This window comes from Xenia sp. Carnegie-2017, unplaced genomic scaffold (genome assembly GCF_021976095.1).
Source record: "Xenia sp. Carnegie-2017 unplaced genomic scaffold, XeniaSp_v1 HiC_scaffold_19, whole genome shotgun sequence".
Taxonomy (NCBI): domain Eukaryota; kingdom Metazoa; phylum Cnidaria; class Anthozoa; order Malacalcyonacea; family Xeniidae; genus Xenia; species Xenia sp. Carnegie-2017.
The window spans coordinates 10,751,627-10,771,077 of record NW_025813481.1 but is presented as its reverse complement, the minus strand read 5'-3'; the positions used below and the strand labels follow the sequence as shown (position 1 = coordinate 10,771,077).

The window sequence follows — 19,451 nt, the reverse complement described above, 5'->3', positions numbered from 1 at the left end:
AAACTATTCTACTGACTACAACCCTTTTCTTCTAGCTACGAGTAAACTTTGTAAAATTGTCAGCTTCCTGGCTCAAGTGAACACAACTGTTTGCAAAGAACTAAGCAAAGGCAAATCTAGATTCAAAAAAGGTCAGATAACGAGAGAGAAATGTGAACACACAAAGAGGTTGTGTTCATCAAAATAGACGTACAATATAAAGGACGACGACGTTCACTTTACTAAAAATGGAATTGATAGCCTCCCATAGCAATACATAAATCTTCGGCTGAATAAGAGAGGGGAAAACATCATAGCCGGACTATCTATAATTTTGTTTGCTTCTCACGTTTTCCTCGAAGTTTTTCATAAGACTTCCATAGTTTTCAAAGTAACCAGAGTCCAGAAAAGTTTATTTTCGCTTGTCGCTTTTCTCACTCAACCCATGGAATAAGGAAAACACGAAAAAGACGTTAACTCTGCATGTCTGCGATGGGATTTGCATGAATTTTAATGTTCTGAATGCGCACATCGCGAAGCGGTTTGTAAGTCTTTTCGTTCACCGGAATCTTCTCCAAATCATCGAGAGTTTCACCGCCGTCAATAACTCTGCGAAGATCAACAGGAAAAGAATCCAAATACATGAACAATCCAAAGCAGTTGAGATTTCGTATTTCCGCACTTTGGTTTACAATCATTAATGACGTAATCCCAACAAGCGGATTTCATAACTCAGATTGTGGATTCCGTAAGTCAAAATAAAAAGGATTTTTCGGATATCTCGTTTGGACTTCATCATCCAAATAAAAACAAATAAATTTCCTACGTAAAAACCAAAAAGCCAGCAACTAAACTTACTTGCCAAACACTGTATATTTCATGTCCAAGTGAGGTTGTCTGGCATAAGTAATAAAGAACTGAGATCCGTTCGTGTTTGGTCCACTATTTGCCATGGAAACTATGCCACGGACATTGTGCTGAAAATCACAAAGTGATTATAATAGATCAATCAATGGGGATTAGGATTAGCGAATTTTCTCACGACGCTCCAGATTCAACAAAGCCTTTTAAAAACTCTTATAAGCTAGTCGTGAGTCTTTAAAAAGATGAGAGTAGAGAATAGAGAAAATGAAACAGATTGAACTTTCTGCGTACAAGAGTTCTGGATTTGTCTGCCTTTAAATTACAGCAATTACAACTATATAGGAATCAGGCTGAATATAGCTTACCTTTAATGATGGAACAATTTCATCATTGAACTTTTTACCCCAAATGCTCTTGCCACCTTTACCAGTGCCTGTTGGATCACCAGTTTGTACCATAAAGCCCTTTATATTTCTACAGAATGAAGTAGCACTAAGCAGTCATTTGAGTATAAGCATGCACCACATTCTTCCATTTACACTTTCTATATAAATAGCACTGGAAAATGTGCAACCGGTCCTTGGCAATTAAAAGAATTCATTGCGTAGAGCTGTTCAGTTAACCAATAAATTCGGTTCTTTTGTCCTTTTTTAAGCACAAAAAACTTTTAGAGCAATGAAGAGTTAGTTTCAAACTCCTCTCCATTCAGCAATCCGTGCAGAGTAAGGTAATACCATAAATCTGCAAAAACACATACCAAGCAAGCATATGTTGGAAGGGGTTGGCTTATGTTGAGCTGTGCAAGTTAATGGCATCTCATCACTATGTTCATTTGTGTTTTGACTAATTTTTCCAAAAAAAAACTACCAAAAACAAACCAAGGTTTCTTTCAAAAAAATTGAAATTGAGACCAAGAACAGCACAGCTTTGCTGTTGACAATTTGATAATGTGCTACAGCATTACAAAGCACAAGGATTTTCACACAAAACTGTAAACTGGTGTCATTGGTTGTTTTCATGACACAAATTGAATGTGGAAAAACATCAAAGAATAAGTGAATGGAAATGAGGAAAATTTTGCTTTAATTTGTTGATTTCTACCTGTGGAAGATGCAATTGTTATAATATCCGCTAGCACACAAGGCAAGAAAGTTCTAAAAATCAAATAAAAGTTACGATTCACAGCAATTAAACAAACATGTGCACATTGGCTGGGGGATAAGGCAGGTAGCAACACCACCAAAGTTTGGAAGAAATTTTTGGGGCCCACAAACTACAAAGATTGCAGGAAATGACAGCAATAGGAGACAGCAGTAGGACACAGTTTCATACTTTTCTACAAAAAGGATGTCAGCATACTTTATCAATTGATCTAAAGTGCAAATTGGTTGGAGATACTTTGTCTTCAAAGGAATAATTCAAATCTAACTCACAAAATGAGAATAAGGTGGTTTTGACATCATATTTCACTTCCACACACCATTTACAGCTTATTAGGCTGGATACAATGTACGTTTTCCAACTTGATTGAATAATATTTAAAAGAAATTGACAACATCAATTGGGTGAAGTTGGCAATTTATGTTCAACAAAGTAGAAATGAAACTTTTAAAATCATCTTCAATGCTGTCCTACTTCAGTGAGAATAATACATATTTTAAATATTTTCTCGTTTGTTATTATGCATTCAGCTTACCTCACAAGTTCTGGGCACTTCATCACAAAACAACTCAATTTTAATATCTCCAAAATCAGTAGAAATCGTGACGGACTAAAACATCAAAAACATACATTTCCATTTTTTCCACGATGCACGTAAAAACTTGTCAACAAAACTGAAATACAATTTAGTTTCTTTATCTGTACCTACCATGTTGAATTTGAAAATTTGCATAGAATAGTTTGTACTCTTTATACTATAAAGTTCCCAAAGGACACCGAAATGTACATCACGTTACCTCGGATGTCCCCTGTTTTTTCAGATGACCTGCAACGATGACAGCTGCTACTAAATTTTTGTAAATTAAAATTTATGGCTGAAAGTCCGATAGGATGACAAACATTAAATGAAAAGATGACACTTTGCTGTAAAGAGAGCATGGTTCTTCCTGCTTTGTGCAACAACTTCCTGTGAAATAGAAATTAGAGACACTTCGATCGTCTGACACATGATGGCAAAATATCAAGTACAATTGGAAGTAACTCGAAATGAAGCTTGCGAGCCCATACCAATGGGTCGAAGTGGTCATCGATGCGTCACCGACGGCGTTTTTCTTTACTCTTTTGGCGGGTTCAATCCGCTAAAGGTACACGATAAACTCTTCAGCAAATACTTATGGTGTTTCCATTTGAATTCAAAAAAATGGCTAAGACTGTCGACTTATGGAGACAGTTCGGGTAAGGTACCAAAATGCGTGACCTCCAGTACAATGCTGCTGTACAAAGATCAGTTGATCATGTTCGGTGGATCTGGTCACCCATTTGGAACAGCCAATAGCAACGAGATGTTCTTATGTAAACCAAAAGATCAAATATGGCATATTATTACTGGGAATTTTTCAAGATCATATGCACCCACACCTGGATATGGTCAAGGTTGTATTATCAGTCCGGATGATAAAATGTACATTTTTGGTGGTACCAAAGGAAGTATATACAATGACAATCTCCACATGTTTAATATGCGTACGTACAAATGGGTGCAATGCAGATGTAAAAACCCACCATCCCCAAGATACAGACATGAAATGGTAAATGTCAAAGATGGTTTTCTTGTGGTAGGTGGGTATGGTGATGATGGAGCATGCCCACTGGATAAAGTACATAGATACCACTTCTCAACTTTGTCATGGCAAGAGATCCAATGTCAACGAGACCCCACTAATGGTTTCCCACCAGCAAGACGTGCACACACATGCAACAGGTTTGATAACAATGTTTACGTGACAGGAGGTTTCCAGGAGGAATCATCCGATCAAATTTTTAATGATATATGGAAATTAGACTTGGATACATTTACCTGGTCTATGATGCATCAGGTAAGTCCTAAGGATGTACACTGGGAAGGTTTCATTCTGATTGCCTTCTCGGATGTTTGTGTGAGAGTCTACGGAGTATTAAAGCATATGTATTGATTTTTGTTATCAAACTGGAAGGGAGAGGCAGCGGCAGACACTTGGGGAGGACATGGGTATTCCACCAAAATTTCGTCAATTGTCCCCCCATAGAGAGAGGTTTTTCGGGTCCATGTTTTCTAGAGTGGCCAGAATTGATTACCACAAAGTTTTGAAATGAGAATTTCTCATGACCCTATAGCTTCTGGATGGGAATTCAGCTTCAAGGATTCTGATCTTCAAGTTTAGATTATGGTTTTAAAGGAGTCAGTATCATTATTGGGGTAAAAAGTGGTAAAATTATTCAATTCTTAAGGAAATGTGCCTTTCAACGATGTTTTATCTTGTTTAGACGCTGCCATATCCAACATACTTTCATGCAGCAGCTGTCACTAGAGATGGTTGCTTGTACATATTTGGTGGCATTAAGTGGAGAGGGGGAAGAGAAAACGAACGAACGAACGACGTTCTAAAAATGTGGCTTACCATACCGACACTGGAGAAACTCAGCTGGCAGGCTCTGTGTGATGCAGTACCCCTAGGAAAAAGGTTCAATTCAGAGAAAATGAGATATCTTGGAGTACCTCAATATCTGATTAACAGATACGATGCCCAGTATGTGTTGGACCGAAGAAATAATGCTCCTGCGTATTAGTCAATTTCATCAACATATGCGTATGAACTTTGCATTCAAACTGTGAAATGTTGTTTTGTCCAAGTTGAATTATGATTTCAACTTGTTTGCCTTTACGTCAATTGAACATAAAATGAATTTATGTATATATTTCAATATTATAAATCGCAAAGCACCTACATCACGATGTACTGTTTTAGCTCAGTAGCAGACAGAAGGACATACGACATACAAAATCGAAATACAACTATCTTCATCTTGACCATGCGACGGTTGATATAGAATTTATCATGTTAAGTAGGTACCAAAAACTTGACATTTACAGTTACTTAGTGCCTACGAAGTACATGGACAAAGCTGCGCCCTCACAAACTATAAGACACATTCTAAAGAAAATACTTGATTTTGTATCGATTGCAAGCGAATTTTTCTCTGCTCTCTGCTCACAGTACTACTTTCGGGATGCAAGAAAACAAATTATCACTTCTGTGATTCTGTGAACATTGGATGTATGAAGCAGGCAGACCAGATCATCTCACGGCAAATAATGAGCAAGGCAAATACCTTCTATTTGTGTCGAAAAAGGTAGAAAAAAGTTTGAAGGTTCTTGCTGTATGATTTAATATTATGTTACATCATCATGATTATTTTGCTGAATACGTTACCAGTAAGTTATTGATAAGTGAGAACGTATGCCGACTCTTATAAGTTAAACAATTGCTTACTCAGGAAAGAGATTTAAACATTTTAACTCAACATTGCATATAGCTTAATTTTGAATAAAATAAATTGTTTTAGTCGAGCTTTAGTCAAAAACGGGTTTTGGATGAAACATGCGAGAAAAAATTCCTAATCATAATGAGCAGATGTTTGCTCAACAATGTTGCAATAAAAACGTTTCGAATTGTGAATAATGCAAACTGAGTTACACAAAGTTACTTAATATTCGATAACGAAAGTACTCAAACATCAAGTAAAATCAGCCAACCAATTTCCTCGCAACAGGTATACGTCATTTAAAAACACTGTCTGGTTTGTCTTTTCTAGTTCACCACAAGTGCAAAATAATCTTTGGTATATGCATATATGATCTTCAACGTTTCTCCAAAAGCGGTGAAAGTGTAGCACTTTCAAGCCCATTGAACTGAATAGTATAAATGGAAAGTGAAAGGCTACTTCCTACCGCCCGCCAAAATATTAGCTATTAATCTTTTCACGCCCGGCCAACTTACGACGATAAATTTGAAAGCAGGATTTGACAATCAGACAATCTTGTGTGGGGTGGGATGGGGTGGAGTAAAATTTGTCTTCGTGGAAGTATATGCTGGTATATGTAAAAGTAGCATCCCAGTTATATACTTAGCTTAATGTTCAAGCCTCGAATAAATATTTTCAAACTTTTAGGGAGTTTTGCAAAAGCATCGTAAAGAATTGCCTGCGTCACAGAGCTTTGCTTTCAACCCCAGCAGATCCTATCTCATACGTATTGCATAATAAAATAAAGAAAACGCCAGTAAAAATTTACAAATTTCTTAACTTCCGCATACGTCATGTAAGAAGTATATCATTTTGTCGGTTTGAAGATTTTTCGTTCAAATCGTGGTGCTTTGATTTCGACAATGGGTTATTAAGTGTGGCATTGAACGTTCCCTTCAGAACAGAATGAGCAATTTGTGGGCTTAACTGAAAATAAAGAAATAGTGCTGTATTAGTTGGGTATTTACACGAGGTATGGTCGGATGAAAAAAATACAAAAAAAAACGTCTACTGTATGTTCTCTATACTGTGCAGTTTCAATGGAGTGGCTCTACTGTATGTTCTCTATACTGTGCACTTTCCCTGGAGTGGCTCTACTGTATGTTCTCTATACTGTGCACTTTCAATGGAGTGGCTCTACTGTATGTTCTCTTTACTGTGCACTTTCAGTGGAGTGGCTCTACTGTATGTTCTCTATACTGTGCACTTTCCTGGAGTGGCTCTACTGTATGTTCTCTATACTGTGCACTTTCAATGGAGTGGCTCTACTGTATGTTCTCTATACTGTGCACTTTCAATGGAGTGGCTCTACTGTATGTTCTCTATACTGTGCACTTTCAATGAAGTGGCTCTACTGTATGTTCTCTATACTGTGCACTTTCAATGGAGTGACTCTACTGTACGTTCTCTATACTGTGCACTTTCAATGGAGTGGCTCTACTGTATGTTCTCTATACTGTGCACTTTCAATGGAGTGGCTCTACTGTATGTTCTCTATACTGTGCACTTTCAATGGAGTGGCTCTACTGTATGTTCTCTATACTGTGCACTTTCAATGAAGTGGCTCTACTGTATGTTCTCTATACTGTGCACTTTCAATGGAGTGGCTCTACTATATGTTCTCTTTACTGTGCACTTTCAGTGGAGTGGCTCTACTGTATGTTCTCTATACTGTGCACTTTCCCTGGAGTGGCTCTACTGTATGTTCTCTATACTGTGCACTTTCAATGGAGTGGCTCTACTGTATGTTCTCTATACTGTGCACTTTCAATGAAGTGGCTCTACTGTATGTTCTCTATACTGTGCACTTTCAATGGAGTGGCTCTACTGTATGTTCTCTATACTGTGCACTTTCAATGAAGTGGCTCTACTGTATGTTCTCTATACTGTGCACTTTCAATGGAGTGACTCTACTGTACGTTCTCTATACTGTGCACTTTCAATGGAGTGGCTCTACTGTATGTTCTCTATACTGTGCACTTTCAATGGAGTGGCTCTACTGTATGTTCTCTATACTGTGCACTTTCAATGAAGTGGCTCTACTGTATATTCTCCATACTGTGCACTTTCAGTGGAGTGGCTCTACTGTATGTTCTCTACACTGTGGTTAAACTGGGGCACATAACTTCATTACCATAATTTTGTGACAAAATGCCGTCTGAATTTGCAGGTTAATTTATCAATAACTAACTAAAGAGGCAAAATCTGTTTTCATAAACTTCAAATTAAGCGCATATTCGATTTGGCTAATTATTCATCAAAATGATACTAAGGATTTGTTGATTTGATTAAAAGGTCGGCAATATTTAGTGGTATTTTATAGGTACTTCCCTCGTACATTTCCTCATAAAAATGTCAGCCATTCCGAAAGATACGAATCAATTCAAAAGCAACGTCAAAAGCCATTTTGGGAAAAATTTCCGATGATGGGTAAAATTCCTACCTGGTATTTTCCTGGTCCGGGGACCTCGCTCTTTTTGAACTTAAAACGAGTGTCCTTTGTAACCATCAGACCGCCTTGCTTCGTCTGCGTCGTGGGCACGTCGTACTTTCCGGGCCCCGGACTCAGCGCGCTATACGTTGTATGAATACCGTTCTTGAAGCGGGATGTGGAGGACAGAAATCCTCCTTTCTTCTTAGAGTTGCGACTCGTCTTTTGAGAGCCAGGATAGAGTACTCGACCTTAAATGGACAATTAACAATTATTAGCTGAGGTTTGAGCATGATATCAAGAATTGTTCAGTCCGAAGCGGATCGGAGCCCGATATCGTTGACCGAGGTCTGAATAATTCTTGATATCGTGCGAAAGCCGAATTCGACAGTTGTTTTATCATACAGATAAAACAACTATTTTGTGCGGAAGCCATGAAATTTTTCCTGCTTCATTATGAAATAATTTTAGAGATTCGTTTTAGTCTTTTTCTAGCAACTACTGAATGAAAACTCTCCTCGCCGACAGTTTAACCCTTTTCGCGTTTTTTTTTGGTCTTAGCTCGTAATACGCTTGCAAATCTTGAGTAAGATTCCGCCATTATACTGTCAGTTGTCACAAATTACTACACTAAAGATAGTTTTAAATGGTTTGTAGGAGGCAAAACATTGAGATTTGTAGTCCCTTAACCAATCAAAATCGAGATTGTACCATCATTGCACAATAATTAATGTTGTTTGCATTAAAGTAAATGGTTTGAACCCGGGAGTATCGTTATATGTTTGTAAATGATGATCGTCCAGGTTAATAAAGTCCTGAGAAGGACTGTTTTTGTTGTTGTTGACTGACGTTTCGACAACCTTAGCGGTAGTCATCTTCAGAGTCAAAAAAAAAATATGTTTTTTTGACTCTGAAGATGACTACCGCTAAGGTTGTCGAAACGTCAGTCAACAACAATGCAATCAAAAACACATGCACCATAGCTATTAAATCATGTAATGTTCTCTTGAAATGACATCATGCAACAGTACGACAATCTTTTATTATATTTGGAGGGCAATTTAATTACCTTGCGTTTTATCATACGATTGACGAACTTCATAGGAACCAGGCGGTGGAATGTCCTACAATTAAAACACCATTGTATTTAAGTTATCTATGAACGCAAACCATAAGATGTAGGTTTTCCTGAATTGGAAAAACAGCAAATAAAAGAATTTCACAAGTCCCGAGTTAGTGCATTTAATCATACGTATACCCTACACTAGCATTCACAATCAGTGTAAATCAACTGATGACGTGAGGTTGTAACTATTGGTCGAATTTGATCATTGTTTTATGGTCATCAACGGTGGAGTAGCCAGCTGCAAATTTTAGTTCTGCTATGTAAATTTCAGCTATCATCCATTCCTTTAGAAGTCTTTTGTTAAGGAACAGAGTAACATTTACAAAGCAGGCCGGCTAGCCCAGTGGTCATCACAACAAGTCAAAGTCGATTGCAGTTTTTTCGTCAGTCGATCGATGTGTGCTTAAGGTTTGTGGTGAACACTCAAAGTTAAATTCAATCAGGTTTATTTGCAACAAGCCTCCCTGAAGAAAATGGTTATTTTTTGTACAACTTTGACGGGTAATATTTTGGATGAAAACTTACTTTCACGATGGGTGGAGGGGAAAGAAGTCGGTTTGTTATCGAGGCGAAGGTCGACGACAGTTGCCCGACGTTGTTCACGACTTTGTTATCCATGTTGATGTAATGCGCAGGACCTGGAGACGAATCTTTACGCGTCCTTGTTATGGGGAATGTGCGCATCGAAGAGCTGCCGAACGCCACGTTTTTCTTTTTAACCATCCTGTGAAAAATATGCGTAATATAGAATGTTGCCTTGTTAAATTTTACAAGATGAAATCTTTTCTCTTAAATCACATGTTGCGTGTAACAATAAAAAGAGGAATTCCATAGACCTATAAAACAAGACGATCAAATATCACGGCTACAATTTGAAATGGCAATGTTGAGGCAACATTACTGTTTGAAACCACTGGTTTTTCATATAAATATAAAATTCAATAAACAATCATGTTATCAAGATCCAATGAGTTCACAATCCCACAGATGCATGGACATGATCTATACTCCACACAAATAGTGAGTTTCGCCCCATACCCCCCGCCGAGATAAATTGCTATGAATTCTAAATGAATGAATCCAAGTGAATCAAACACAGCGATAATTACTGCAACCTGCTAACCGTCACGTGAAGAATGGTATCACTTGTGCATAAAAGCGTAGTTCTCATTTATCGCAGAACGAAAGCGATAGAGCTTTTACAACATCGGCGAGCGCTTACGATTAGTTATAATAAAGTATTGCTGATCTTTTGTGACGGTCGCCGAACATCGGGGCTGCCATCGCAAGAAATAAAACAGTTTGTTTCTTGCGATCATCGCCGATCATTGGTGAGTGCTGCTTGCTTAAAAAATCTTTTAGAACGAAAATTAGTTGAGTCGGGCAAATTAAACAATTGAAGCTGCACAGAAATCATCAACTTTAGATTAAATCGGCTTATATATCATCGCCAATTTATAAGAACCTTTCGTGCACTGGCCATCACCCACCATTGGCGATAAAACGTCGCCAATTCTGGCGATGCTTTACGACGAACGAGAACTGGCTTATTGAAGGAGGGAACGTCTCTTTAATTTGAAAAAATCTAATTTCAAAATTAGCAATTAAAAAGTGGTAGCTACCAATATATAAACAAACCATTCAGCAACCTTATTTGTTGTAACCGTCATCATGTAAAGCAGTTAGAAGAATGACCAGTTTATTGCATTAAAACAGGATACGACAGACTGACCGGGAATTCATTCATCTAGCACTGACGATAATCAACCTAGGGTTTGTTTGCGTGGTATTTTATTTCATCAGAAGTGCCTTAGATGCTTCATTGTGTTGTGTTTTTTAATCGATAGAATATATTTCGATTACTCTCAGAAACTTCATACATTGAGCGTTCAAAACTGTTAATCAAAAACAGTCTTCACCAGTACTACGCCTGCCTTATAGCAAAAATAAAATCACCTGAGGTGCAAAGAGGGTTTGCAATGATATTTGATGGACATAGCTACTGTCGTACACCCAGCTATCCCTAATGCAATCTAAAGCAACAGCGTTATCCCTGACAAATATTTCAAAACAACTTACAAATTCTTTTTTATAACATCACTAACTTGATCGGGAACATTATAGGATCCAGGACCTAAAGGACAATGGAATTATGTCTAACGTCAGCAAGTCGGCATGCAGTGAAACCTGTATTAAGCGTCCATGTAATAAATGGACATTAAACGAACACATGGTAAAGTTGCAAATTTCATCTCATGTTGCTAATTTGTAATAAAACCTCTATCAAGCGAACACCTCCATGAAGCGGACACTAGTCCGTTCCTCGAGGCTGACGGCTTATTACAGGTTGGACTGTATTAAAATGGAAGTCAATTAACTCGTGAGCACTCGGTAACAGTCGATGCCCAAGCTCAATTGAGCCAATACACAAAACGCCCAATTTTCTACATCTTAATACAACAGGATAAAAAAATGATGTTATAGTAAAAATAAAAAAACTCGGAATAAATTGTAAACATTTAAATGTAACAACAACAAGTTCAAGTTAAACTTGAGAAAAATAAATAGCTTTTTACTTTCGCATATATTTTAAAGTTTTATGCATTAATTCGTAAGGCTTATGTAACAAAGACATTCCGACATGAAAAACAGCTATATCGTTTTGATTTTCAATATCTCTCGTTTTTAACGCATACATATTCTAGTTCCTGAAACGCTTTTATGAAAAGAACGATAGCTACGTCAACATCGCAATGCAGTGAAAATGGAAAGGTTTACTAACAGTAATAGATGGTCTTATTACAAGCATTTATACTGACTGACTCTGTGAAAAACGCGACAGTCAAAATTATCATTTTAGTTTATAAGTTAAATGGAAAATTTATCATTATTACCTGGAATACTTTTGCTGCACTTGTTATCGCAAAACCGAATGGAAGTTTGACCAAACGGTGAAGATTTCACGCCTTTAACTCTAACAAAAACACAAAAAGATAGCCATAAAGCCACGTAAACTCATTATACTCTTCCTTTATCAAATTAATAGCACGCCTCATCTATGATTGACTGGCAGTCGAGCAGGAAGAAAACACATGTGAAAATCCTGAATATTGTTATGTCAATAATCAGTCCCAGAAAGTTAATTGTTACACAAGTTTACCTTTTTAAAGTTTCAAAGGCCGTCCTCGGATCATCGTAACTTCCAGGTGCAGGACACGTTTTCGTTCGACCCTCAAATCTCTAGATACAAAAAGCAAAGATTGTTTTTAAACAATGGGTCATTTGAACCTTTCCTAAAATAGTAAAAGAGCATCGCAACACATAACTATAGCGAATTGTTTCCCTGTTCTTTCATCAAGTTATCAAACTGTTTACTTAATTAAGTTAAGTTGTATTACTAAGTCTATTTTCAAGATTCGATTTTGCAAGTGGCTAACTAATAAAATCGAAATTGTTAATATGGTTAATAAATATTGATATAACTTACCTTGGATTGCGAACCAAAGGGTGCCACAAGAGCCGTGATATCGAACTCAGGATCCTGACGAAGATTTTCGAATTGACTTTTGATTTCATAATGACCAGGCGCGGGTACACCCTAAATAGGAATTAACACAGTAAAATATTCAATGTTGTAAAAACAGGCTGTAAATTAGGTGATGAATAAGAAAAATTTTCAAAAACAATATCAGAGACAAAGACAGTTACCTTTCATGTGGGGGATTATTAGAAAGGGGAGCAAAAAGAGGCCGGTGGCTTTAATTGGCACAAATAAGTACAAATTGCACTCTTTGTTTAAGGTTGCACAGCCTGCACTTGTTTAGGACACAAAGCTTGTCCTAATGTACGCAAAGAGCAAAAGACAACACGTTTTCCCTAAAATGGCACGTAATTAAATTGTCTAGCAATGTCGTGACTACGACAAGTATACCTTTCTCTCTTCATCTTTAGGAACTAGTTCGTGGTACCGCGGAATCTTAAAACATCAAAAAGTAAACAACCCATAATAAAATGGTTTGAACATCATACATATTGAAATATATAATCTGTGTGATGATATTTTAGAGTTTCATAGAGTTTTAGGGATCACTGTTGACCATTGAAGTTTGTACAGTCTGTGTAAAAGTCATTGCTAGATAGCGACAGCTTTCGAGGATAATTCAAAATTCTTGTTTCGAGACTCCGATCACCAAGATAATCTTTCTAATCAAATTATAGCGGTAAAAGGGGAGAGGATGGGGGTATCTAGTATATACGAGGCGTTTGTGGAGAGAAGAATTTAGATCATTTCGATCACCTATTCCAAAAATTCATACAAACTCACAGAGTACGACATAAAAATCGCACTACCACTAATCAACAAGAAAGTCCTTTCTCTGTGAAGGGCATGATTTTAGCTAAAATATTTAAAATCAAGTAATCAATGAAGGGGAAGTGCCGCCTTGCAGTTGAGGCAATTTCGAAACGCATCTCACTGAGTGTTTATAATTTGGACGTAAGACTTAATAGACAGTTTCTGAGTGACTTTTGAGCCCAATTGACAACACACTTTATAAAATAAGAACAACAAAACGCGTCCGCTGATTGTTGCACTTTAAACAGTAATCGCATCGTGTAAAGGTTTACATCGTTTCATGTATAAATACATTGTTTTAAAAATTGTTATTTGACTACACACCTTGGCCTCGTAGAAGCGTTTCTGCTGTTCTTCTATAATCTACGAGGAAAATGTGCAAACTTGAATCGGTAAGAAAATTAAACAGTTTGAACAAACATGCATTAATTGAAATTCAATACCAGATCAATCGGCATTTTATTTTCAGGCGGCTCGTAAGGATCGTAGGCTCCAGGACCTGGCACTTGATTGCTACCTGTATTTAAAGGAATCCAATGACGAGTGCTCAGAAAACGATGACTCAAAATGACAGCAAAATAGGTAAGAATTGCTTTCTTTCGCGGCCATGTCAAAACGAAATGTCATTTTCTCCAATAGAGTGGAAAAAATTCCAACCGTTTGAGAGGAAAGATAATGGGCATTAGTGAATGTAATTGACGTAGGAAGAAGAAAACGATGCCGGTCCTGCGCGTAAACAGTTAGCAAGTATTGAAATGCTATGTAGCAAACTACTTTGATGCTCATGCACTCACTGAACAACAATGAATTTCTAGAAAAAAGTTCTGAAACATACATAACACGAAAAAATTAACGGTTGACTAAGTCACTGTGTCGATCAGGATAGTAATCCAAGAACTCTAATTTCAATAATGCGCGTTAGTAAATAAAGGAAAGTTTAAAGTTTCGGAGTTTTACAAAACATCTTCTGGAAAATATTCTTCAGTGGTGTGTCCTGGCTCTAACGTGACAGGATGAAAGTTTTTCATAAATCCGTTTTATAAAGGTCTTAATTAATATACTCAGAATAATTCTACAGCTTAGCTGCCTTTGAAAAAAAAATGGTGGAGACTAACAAAACGTTTGTGTCATCAACTAGTAGTCCTGATGTTTCGTATTAAAATATTTTCATACACTGACATGTCGTAAAATAATAATATGTATGATAAAATCACGTGGATGGTTAGAAACTGGGAATATTTTTACACGTTTGTAGATGTAGATCGTCAATGTTAGTGCAGTTCTGATAAGGAATGTTCATGTTAGTGCTTCAACGGACGTTTCGAAATCTTTGACTCTAAAGACGACTTTAGCTAATCTTGACTCTAAAGACGACTACAGCTAATCTTGACTCTAATGACGACTAAGGCTAATCTTGACTCTAAACACGACTGCAGCTAATCTTGACTCCAATGACGACTACAGCTAATCTTGACTCTAAAGACGACAACAGCTAATCTTGACTCTAATGACGACTAAGGCTAATCTTGACTCTAATGACGACTAAGGCTAATCTTGACTCTAAACACGACTGCAGCTAATCTTGACTCTAATGACGACTACAGCTAATCTTGACTCTAAAGACGACTACAGCTAATCCTGACTCTAATGCGACTACAGCTAATCTTGAATCTAAAGACGACTACAGCTAATCTTGACTCTAATGACGACTACAGCTAATCTTGACTTTATAGACGACTACAGCTAATCTTCACTATGAAGACGACTACAGCTAATCTTCACTATGAAGACGACTACAGCTAATCTTCACTATGAAGACGACTACAGCTAATCTTCACTATGAAGACGACTACAGCTAATCTTCACTATGAAGACGACTACAGCTAATCTTCACTATGAAGACGACTACCGCTAATCTTCACTATGAAGATCAATACCGCTAAACTTTGACTATGAACATAACAACCGCTTAGGTACAGTCAACATCAACACCAACAGTCTTCAGGATTCCACAAACTAGAATGAGCTACATCTACAAACGCGAAATACAGTTACAAAAACTGCTGTATCATAAAACAGCAACTAAAACTAACTGTATATTTAACCAATCCTTCGCAATTCTAAAAGAAGAGTTTTTCGAGTTCCCTTACGGAAGTTGCAATTTTTGATTTGTGGTGGCCTTTATACGTACCTTTAAAACTAAGTCGCTTGGAATCTTTTCCTCCAAAGAAAACACCTTTATAATTTCTCGTAGTCTGTGTTTCTCTCTAAGGGAGGAAAAGTCAGGATAAAATAGGTACCTTTATAAATTCATTGCCTCGGGCAGGGATGGACCTCGGAAAATGATTCGAAAGCTAAATTTTTGGTAGAATTTTTCATCAGATTGGGAAGTGCATAAAACAGATTCGATTTTAAAAGCTAACTAGTTATATATCAAAAAACACCTCGAAAAATGACCATGTGGAAAAATTCACCACGGAAAGGCGAGGTTTTCAAAAAATAAACTCAACAAAAATTACAATACATTTCAGTTTTTGTTTTCAAGGAGCTAGAGTTATAGCGATGGACGGCTCCATATATAATGTAACTCACAGTGTGAAAGCCCTTTAAAGCTAGGATCACACGAATGAAATAAGCATGAACACAAGCGTTGACAAAAGATAAAACAAAGACAAAAGGCAAGGAGAAAAGTCAAGCAAAAGCTAAGAGAAAAACAAAAGAAGATTAAAAAAAATAGCGATATTTTTGTCTTTGTAAACCTCTGAGCAATAGAAAAAAGATTCTTTACGTTCGTATTGGTTTTAGTAGTTTGAAACCGGCTTAGGATGCCTTTAATTAAACATATATATATATATAATTCTACGACAAACATTCACATTCCTTCAAGCATGCTCACTCCTCACAAAGAACAAAAAACAAAACGTGCAACTCACATGATCAACGTTATAATATGCAGGACCCATGGATTCATCTCTCTCTGGCATGACTTGTGGTTTGAGAGAACCATCGGTGGCCTCTTCATAACCATACGATTTTCCAGGTGAAGGTATCGATGGTGGATCAGTTTTCCGCAATAATATGATACGTCGTCTGGGTTCACTCTATGATGGAAAAAAAGCATTTCATTGATCGAGTTAATCTGTGAAATGATGTACCGTATATTCCCACCTGTAATCAGTGCCGTAGCCAATTGGGTTGGGGGTGGGTGGGGTATTTTCATATCTTCAGTTGTTCCCGACTAATTTCTTAAGAAAGCCAAATCACTTTCAAAAGAAGTCAGTTGGCCACAACTGAATATTTGAATATGCACTCTCCTAATTAACCTTCAAGCAACGGCCCTGCCTATAATCTGCTCTTCCCCGTTCATAAGCACACCAGTATCATCACACTGAATATACTCCACAGAGAAGCTCAGTCCTGCATTAGCTCAGCCATACACCTGCGAAAATCCCAGGACTTGGAGCAAGATGGTTTCATTATCAACATCAGTACTGGCACTAGCTACTGCTACAAGCTACAGTAACTAACTCTAACATTCCCAGACCCCCAACTCTCGTATACAAGTCTTCTCATGTATTAGCCCATGCGAAAAAGCTAACAAACCTATTTTAGCACATGTTTTATTCAAGGGGTGGATTAGAGTAATGGAGTGCATTTATAACCACACAAAAAGAATAGCCCTATCTTCTAAATGATAGGAGCTTAAACAACAGACAAGAGGAGAAACATCTCTGAAAATACTATCTATGACAACTTTACCATGAAAGTAGCCAATGTGAAACAATGCAAAGAGAAGAAGTGTAGCTTAAACTTGTAAAAGAACATCATGCAACAATTCACAACTGTTTCCATGTATTTATATCATAAAATGAGAATGAAATTTTTTCTAGATCTCGAGGTGAAATGGTCTGTACTAGTCATTCTTTTTCCTCACCTCTTCCTCATATAGTTGCTTCTGTGGAAGCTGTTTGATCCAGTCAGAGTGCTTCGATAAATTATAGGTACCAGGACCTGGAATTGCTTCTGTCAAATCTTCAAATCTTTTGGACTGCAATGATAAAACATAACTAGTGGGCTAGAGTCCCAAACAAAAAGGCATGCATTCACATGTATGTAGTGAAAGAATAATTCGACCCTTACTGTGTTTGATAAAGACTGTCCGCCTACAATGTGATTAGCATTTCTCAACTTTAAATCATACTGTCCAGGTCCTGGAGCTGCAATCGTCTGGTCAGGAACATCAACAAATGTTTCTCGACTAGTCATTGAGCCAAATGGTGCATAACCAACTGACAAAACAAAATGACAGATGCATAACATGAAGTAAAACCAAGAGCCTGTCCTCATTTTGAATACAATGCAAACAATGAAAATTGAACCCTAACACAACTTAAAGATATTCCATCATGTCACCTTCAAGATATAGGATTACATAGTGACATAGACAGTTAAATAATCAGGGGCATGGGACAATGATCATATGTGCATGTTCATATGACCATAGTGTATTCAAATCAATGGTTTCCAGGGGCTAAATTGCAGAATACCCGTCCACTCATATATTATATGGCAAATATATATTATATGCGTAGAAGCGGATGGGTATTCTGCAATCGCTCCATTTCCAGGAGCTACAGTGTGTCCGTAAAAAAAACACTTTAAACTATAAAGTTATAAACTCAGTAACTCACCCGAATTTTTTACTTTTCCTTTCAGGAAACTCGCCAATTCATAGCTGCCGGGTCCAACAGACACCTCCGTCATAGCTAAAGGTTGGCTTAAATTTCTGCTAGCTCTGTCGTACATACTTCCAAAGAGAGACTTTTATCTACGCTGATACCGATTTACGTTGAACAAACTTTATCCATGTTCTTGTTTTGAGCGTTGTTACCATGACAGCATTCGTAACCTCTGATCTTGATGTTAACTGGAGTAGATATGTTGCAACTGCAAAATTTGCTTTTAATGCATGTCAAGTGATGAAAAATTTAGTTCATTTTAAATATTTTCGGTATTTTCGCCCTGTGAGGTCGTAATAATTATTATGTTGATTTGACTTTACCTTTTTGCGCTATATTTGATTCGGTGGCCGACCTATTTCATTGGTGTCTTGTTCACAATTGGAATGTGAGTGATTTGCTTCATTATTTGGACGATTATTTTACTTTGGGACCACCCGAGACTGACGTATGTTCCGTTCGCTTAAGAGCGATTCATTGTGCGGCTTTGCAAATTGGCATCCCACCTTCGCCAGAATAATGCATGAGACCAGCAACCTGTTTAACATATTTGAGCATTGAACTTGATTCTGTTCTTATGACCGCACGGCTTCCATCATAAAAATGCGAAGAAATTGTTCACTTACTAGATTATTGGGCCCAAAAATGGTTTGTTGGTATAAACGAACTGCAATCATTCGTTAGGAAGCTTAATCACGCATGCTCTGTAGTCCCTCATGGAAGAAACTTTATCCGACGTCTTCTAGACTAATTTAAAGATCATTTGAGCAAAAGATCGCGCTTTATTCGTTTGAACAAGCAATGCAAACTCGATATAGCCTGGTGACGTGCCCTGTTGCCTTCATGGGATGGCGTTTAATTTGCTTGACTTGCTAGAATGGGCGGAGGTATCCGACTTCTTCCTATCAACTGATGCATCTGGTGGTATAGGTTATGGAGCATTCCTCAACGGCCAGTGTTTAACGGGAAATGGTCCCAGCTCAACTATTCTTAGGCACTTCTTACAAAGAACTTTTCCGTGTCGTTGTTGCATGTCATGTATGGGATAATAAATTACGCAATCGCCTCATTCAGTTTTGTTGCGATAGCCAGAGTGTGGTGGCGGTGATTACGTCTGGCACTTCCAAGGACGACTATAGCTTATGCAACTGCTACGGGAACTTTTTCTATGTGCAGCGCAGTTCAATTTTATTGTCACTTCAAAGCATGTTCCAGGTAAGAATATGGGCGTCACTGATGCTCTCTCTCGATTTCATATGCAGGTTTTCTTCGACTTGGTACCACAAGCGCATCCACAACCAGTGCTGGTCCCACCAGCGTTGCTAATGCGACTGAGCTCAATGATTTGAGGCAACGGGCTCAATCGTTGATGTTTCAGGGGATTTCTCAAGCTACTCGGCGCAGCTACGATTCAGCTCAACGTCGCTTTCTGCCGTTTTGCTATTGGTCGCAATG

General features: G+C 37.6%; 3 protein-coding genes across 3 annotated transcripts; 1 reads left to right on the top strand and 2 right to left on the bottom strand.

Moving 5' to 3' along the window:
• Positions 1 to 197: 197 nt before the first annotated feature.
• Positions 198 to 2,766, bottom strand: LOC124439124 (peptidyl-prolyl cis-trans isomerase-like 3). The gene is made up of 6 exons (XM_046989344.1): positions 2,714 to 2,766; positions 2,540 to 2,614; positions 1,945 to 1,997; positions 1,209 to 1,317; positions 838 to 956; positions 198 to 588 (listed from the first exon to the last, which is right to left on the bottom strand). The coding sequence occupies exons 1-6, from the start codon at positions 2,735 to 2,737 to the stop codon at positions 453 to 455; spliced, it is 516 nt and encodes a 171-aa protein (XP_046845300.1). The 5' UTR covers positions 2,738 to 2,766; the 3' UTR covers positions 198 to 452.
• A 53-nt stretch (positions 2,767 to 2,819) lies between these two features.
• LOC124438592 (kelch domain-containing protein 10-like) lies at positions 2,820 to 4,769 on the top strand. Its single transcript, XM_046988763.1, has 2 exons — positions 2,820 to 3,881; positions 4,309 to 4,769. Exons 1-2 carry the CDS (start codon positions 3,012 to 3,014, stop codon positions 4,609 to 4,611), a joined length of 1,173 nt encoding a protein of 390 aa, XP_046844719.1. The 5' UTR covers positions 2,820 to 3,011; the 3' UTR covers positions 4,612 to 4,769.
• A 417-nt stretch (positions 4,770 to 5,186) lies between these two features.
• Positions 5,187 to 18,839, bottom strand: LOC124439176 (sperm-tail PG-rich repeat-containing protein 2-like). Its single transcript, XM_046989410.1, has 18 exons — positions 18,623 to 18,839; positions 18,320 to 18,533; positions 17,949 to 18,184; positions 17,398 to 17,546; positions 17,192 to 17,305; positions 16,191 to 16,358; positions 15,449 to 15,524; positions 13,701 to 13,774; positions 13,582 to 13,620; positions 12,835 to 12,879; positions 12,391 to 12,501; positions 12,064 to 12,143; positions 11,798 to 11,877; positions 10,983 to 11,037; positions 9,429 to 9,627; positions 8,847 to 8,901; positions 7,790 to 8,028; positions 5,187 to 6,273 (listed from the first exon to the last, which is right to left on the bottom strand). Exons 3-18 carry the CDS (start codon positions 18,061 to 18,063, stop codon positions 6,139 to 6,141), a joined length of 1,734 nt encoding a protein of 577 aa, XP_046845366.1. The 5' UTR covers positions 18,064 to 18,184; positions 18,320 to 18,533; positions 18,623 to 18,839; the 3' UTR covers positions 5,187 to 6,138.
• Between the last annotated feature and the right edge of the window lie 612 nt (positions 18,840 to 19,451).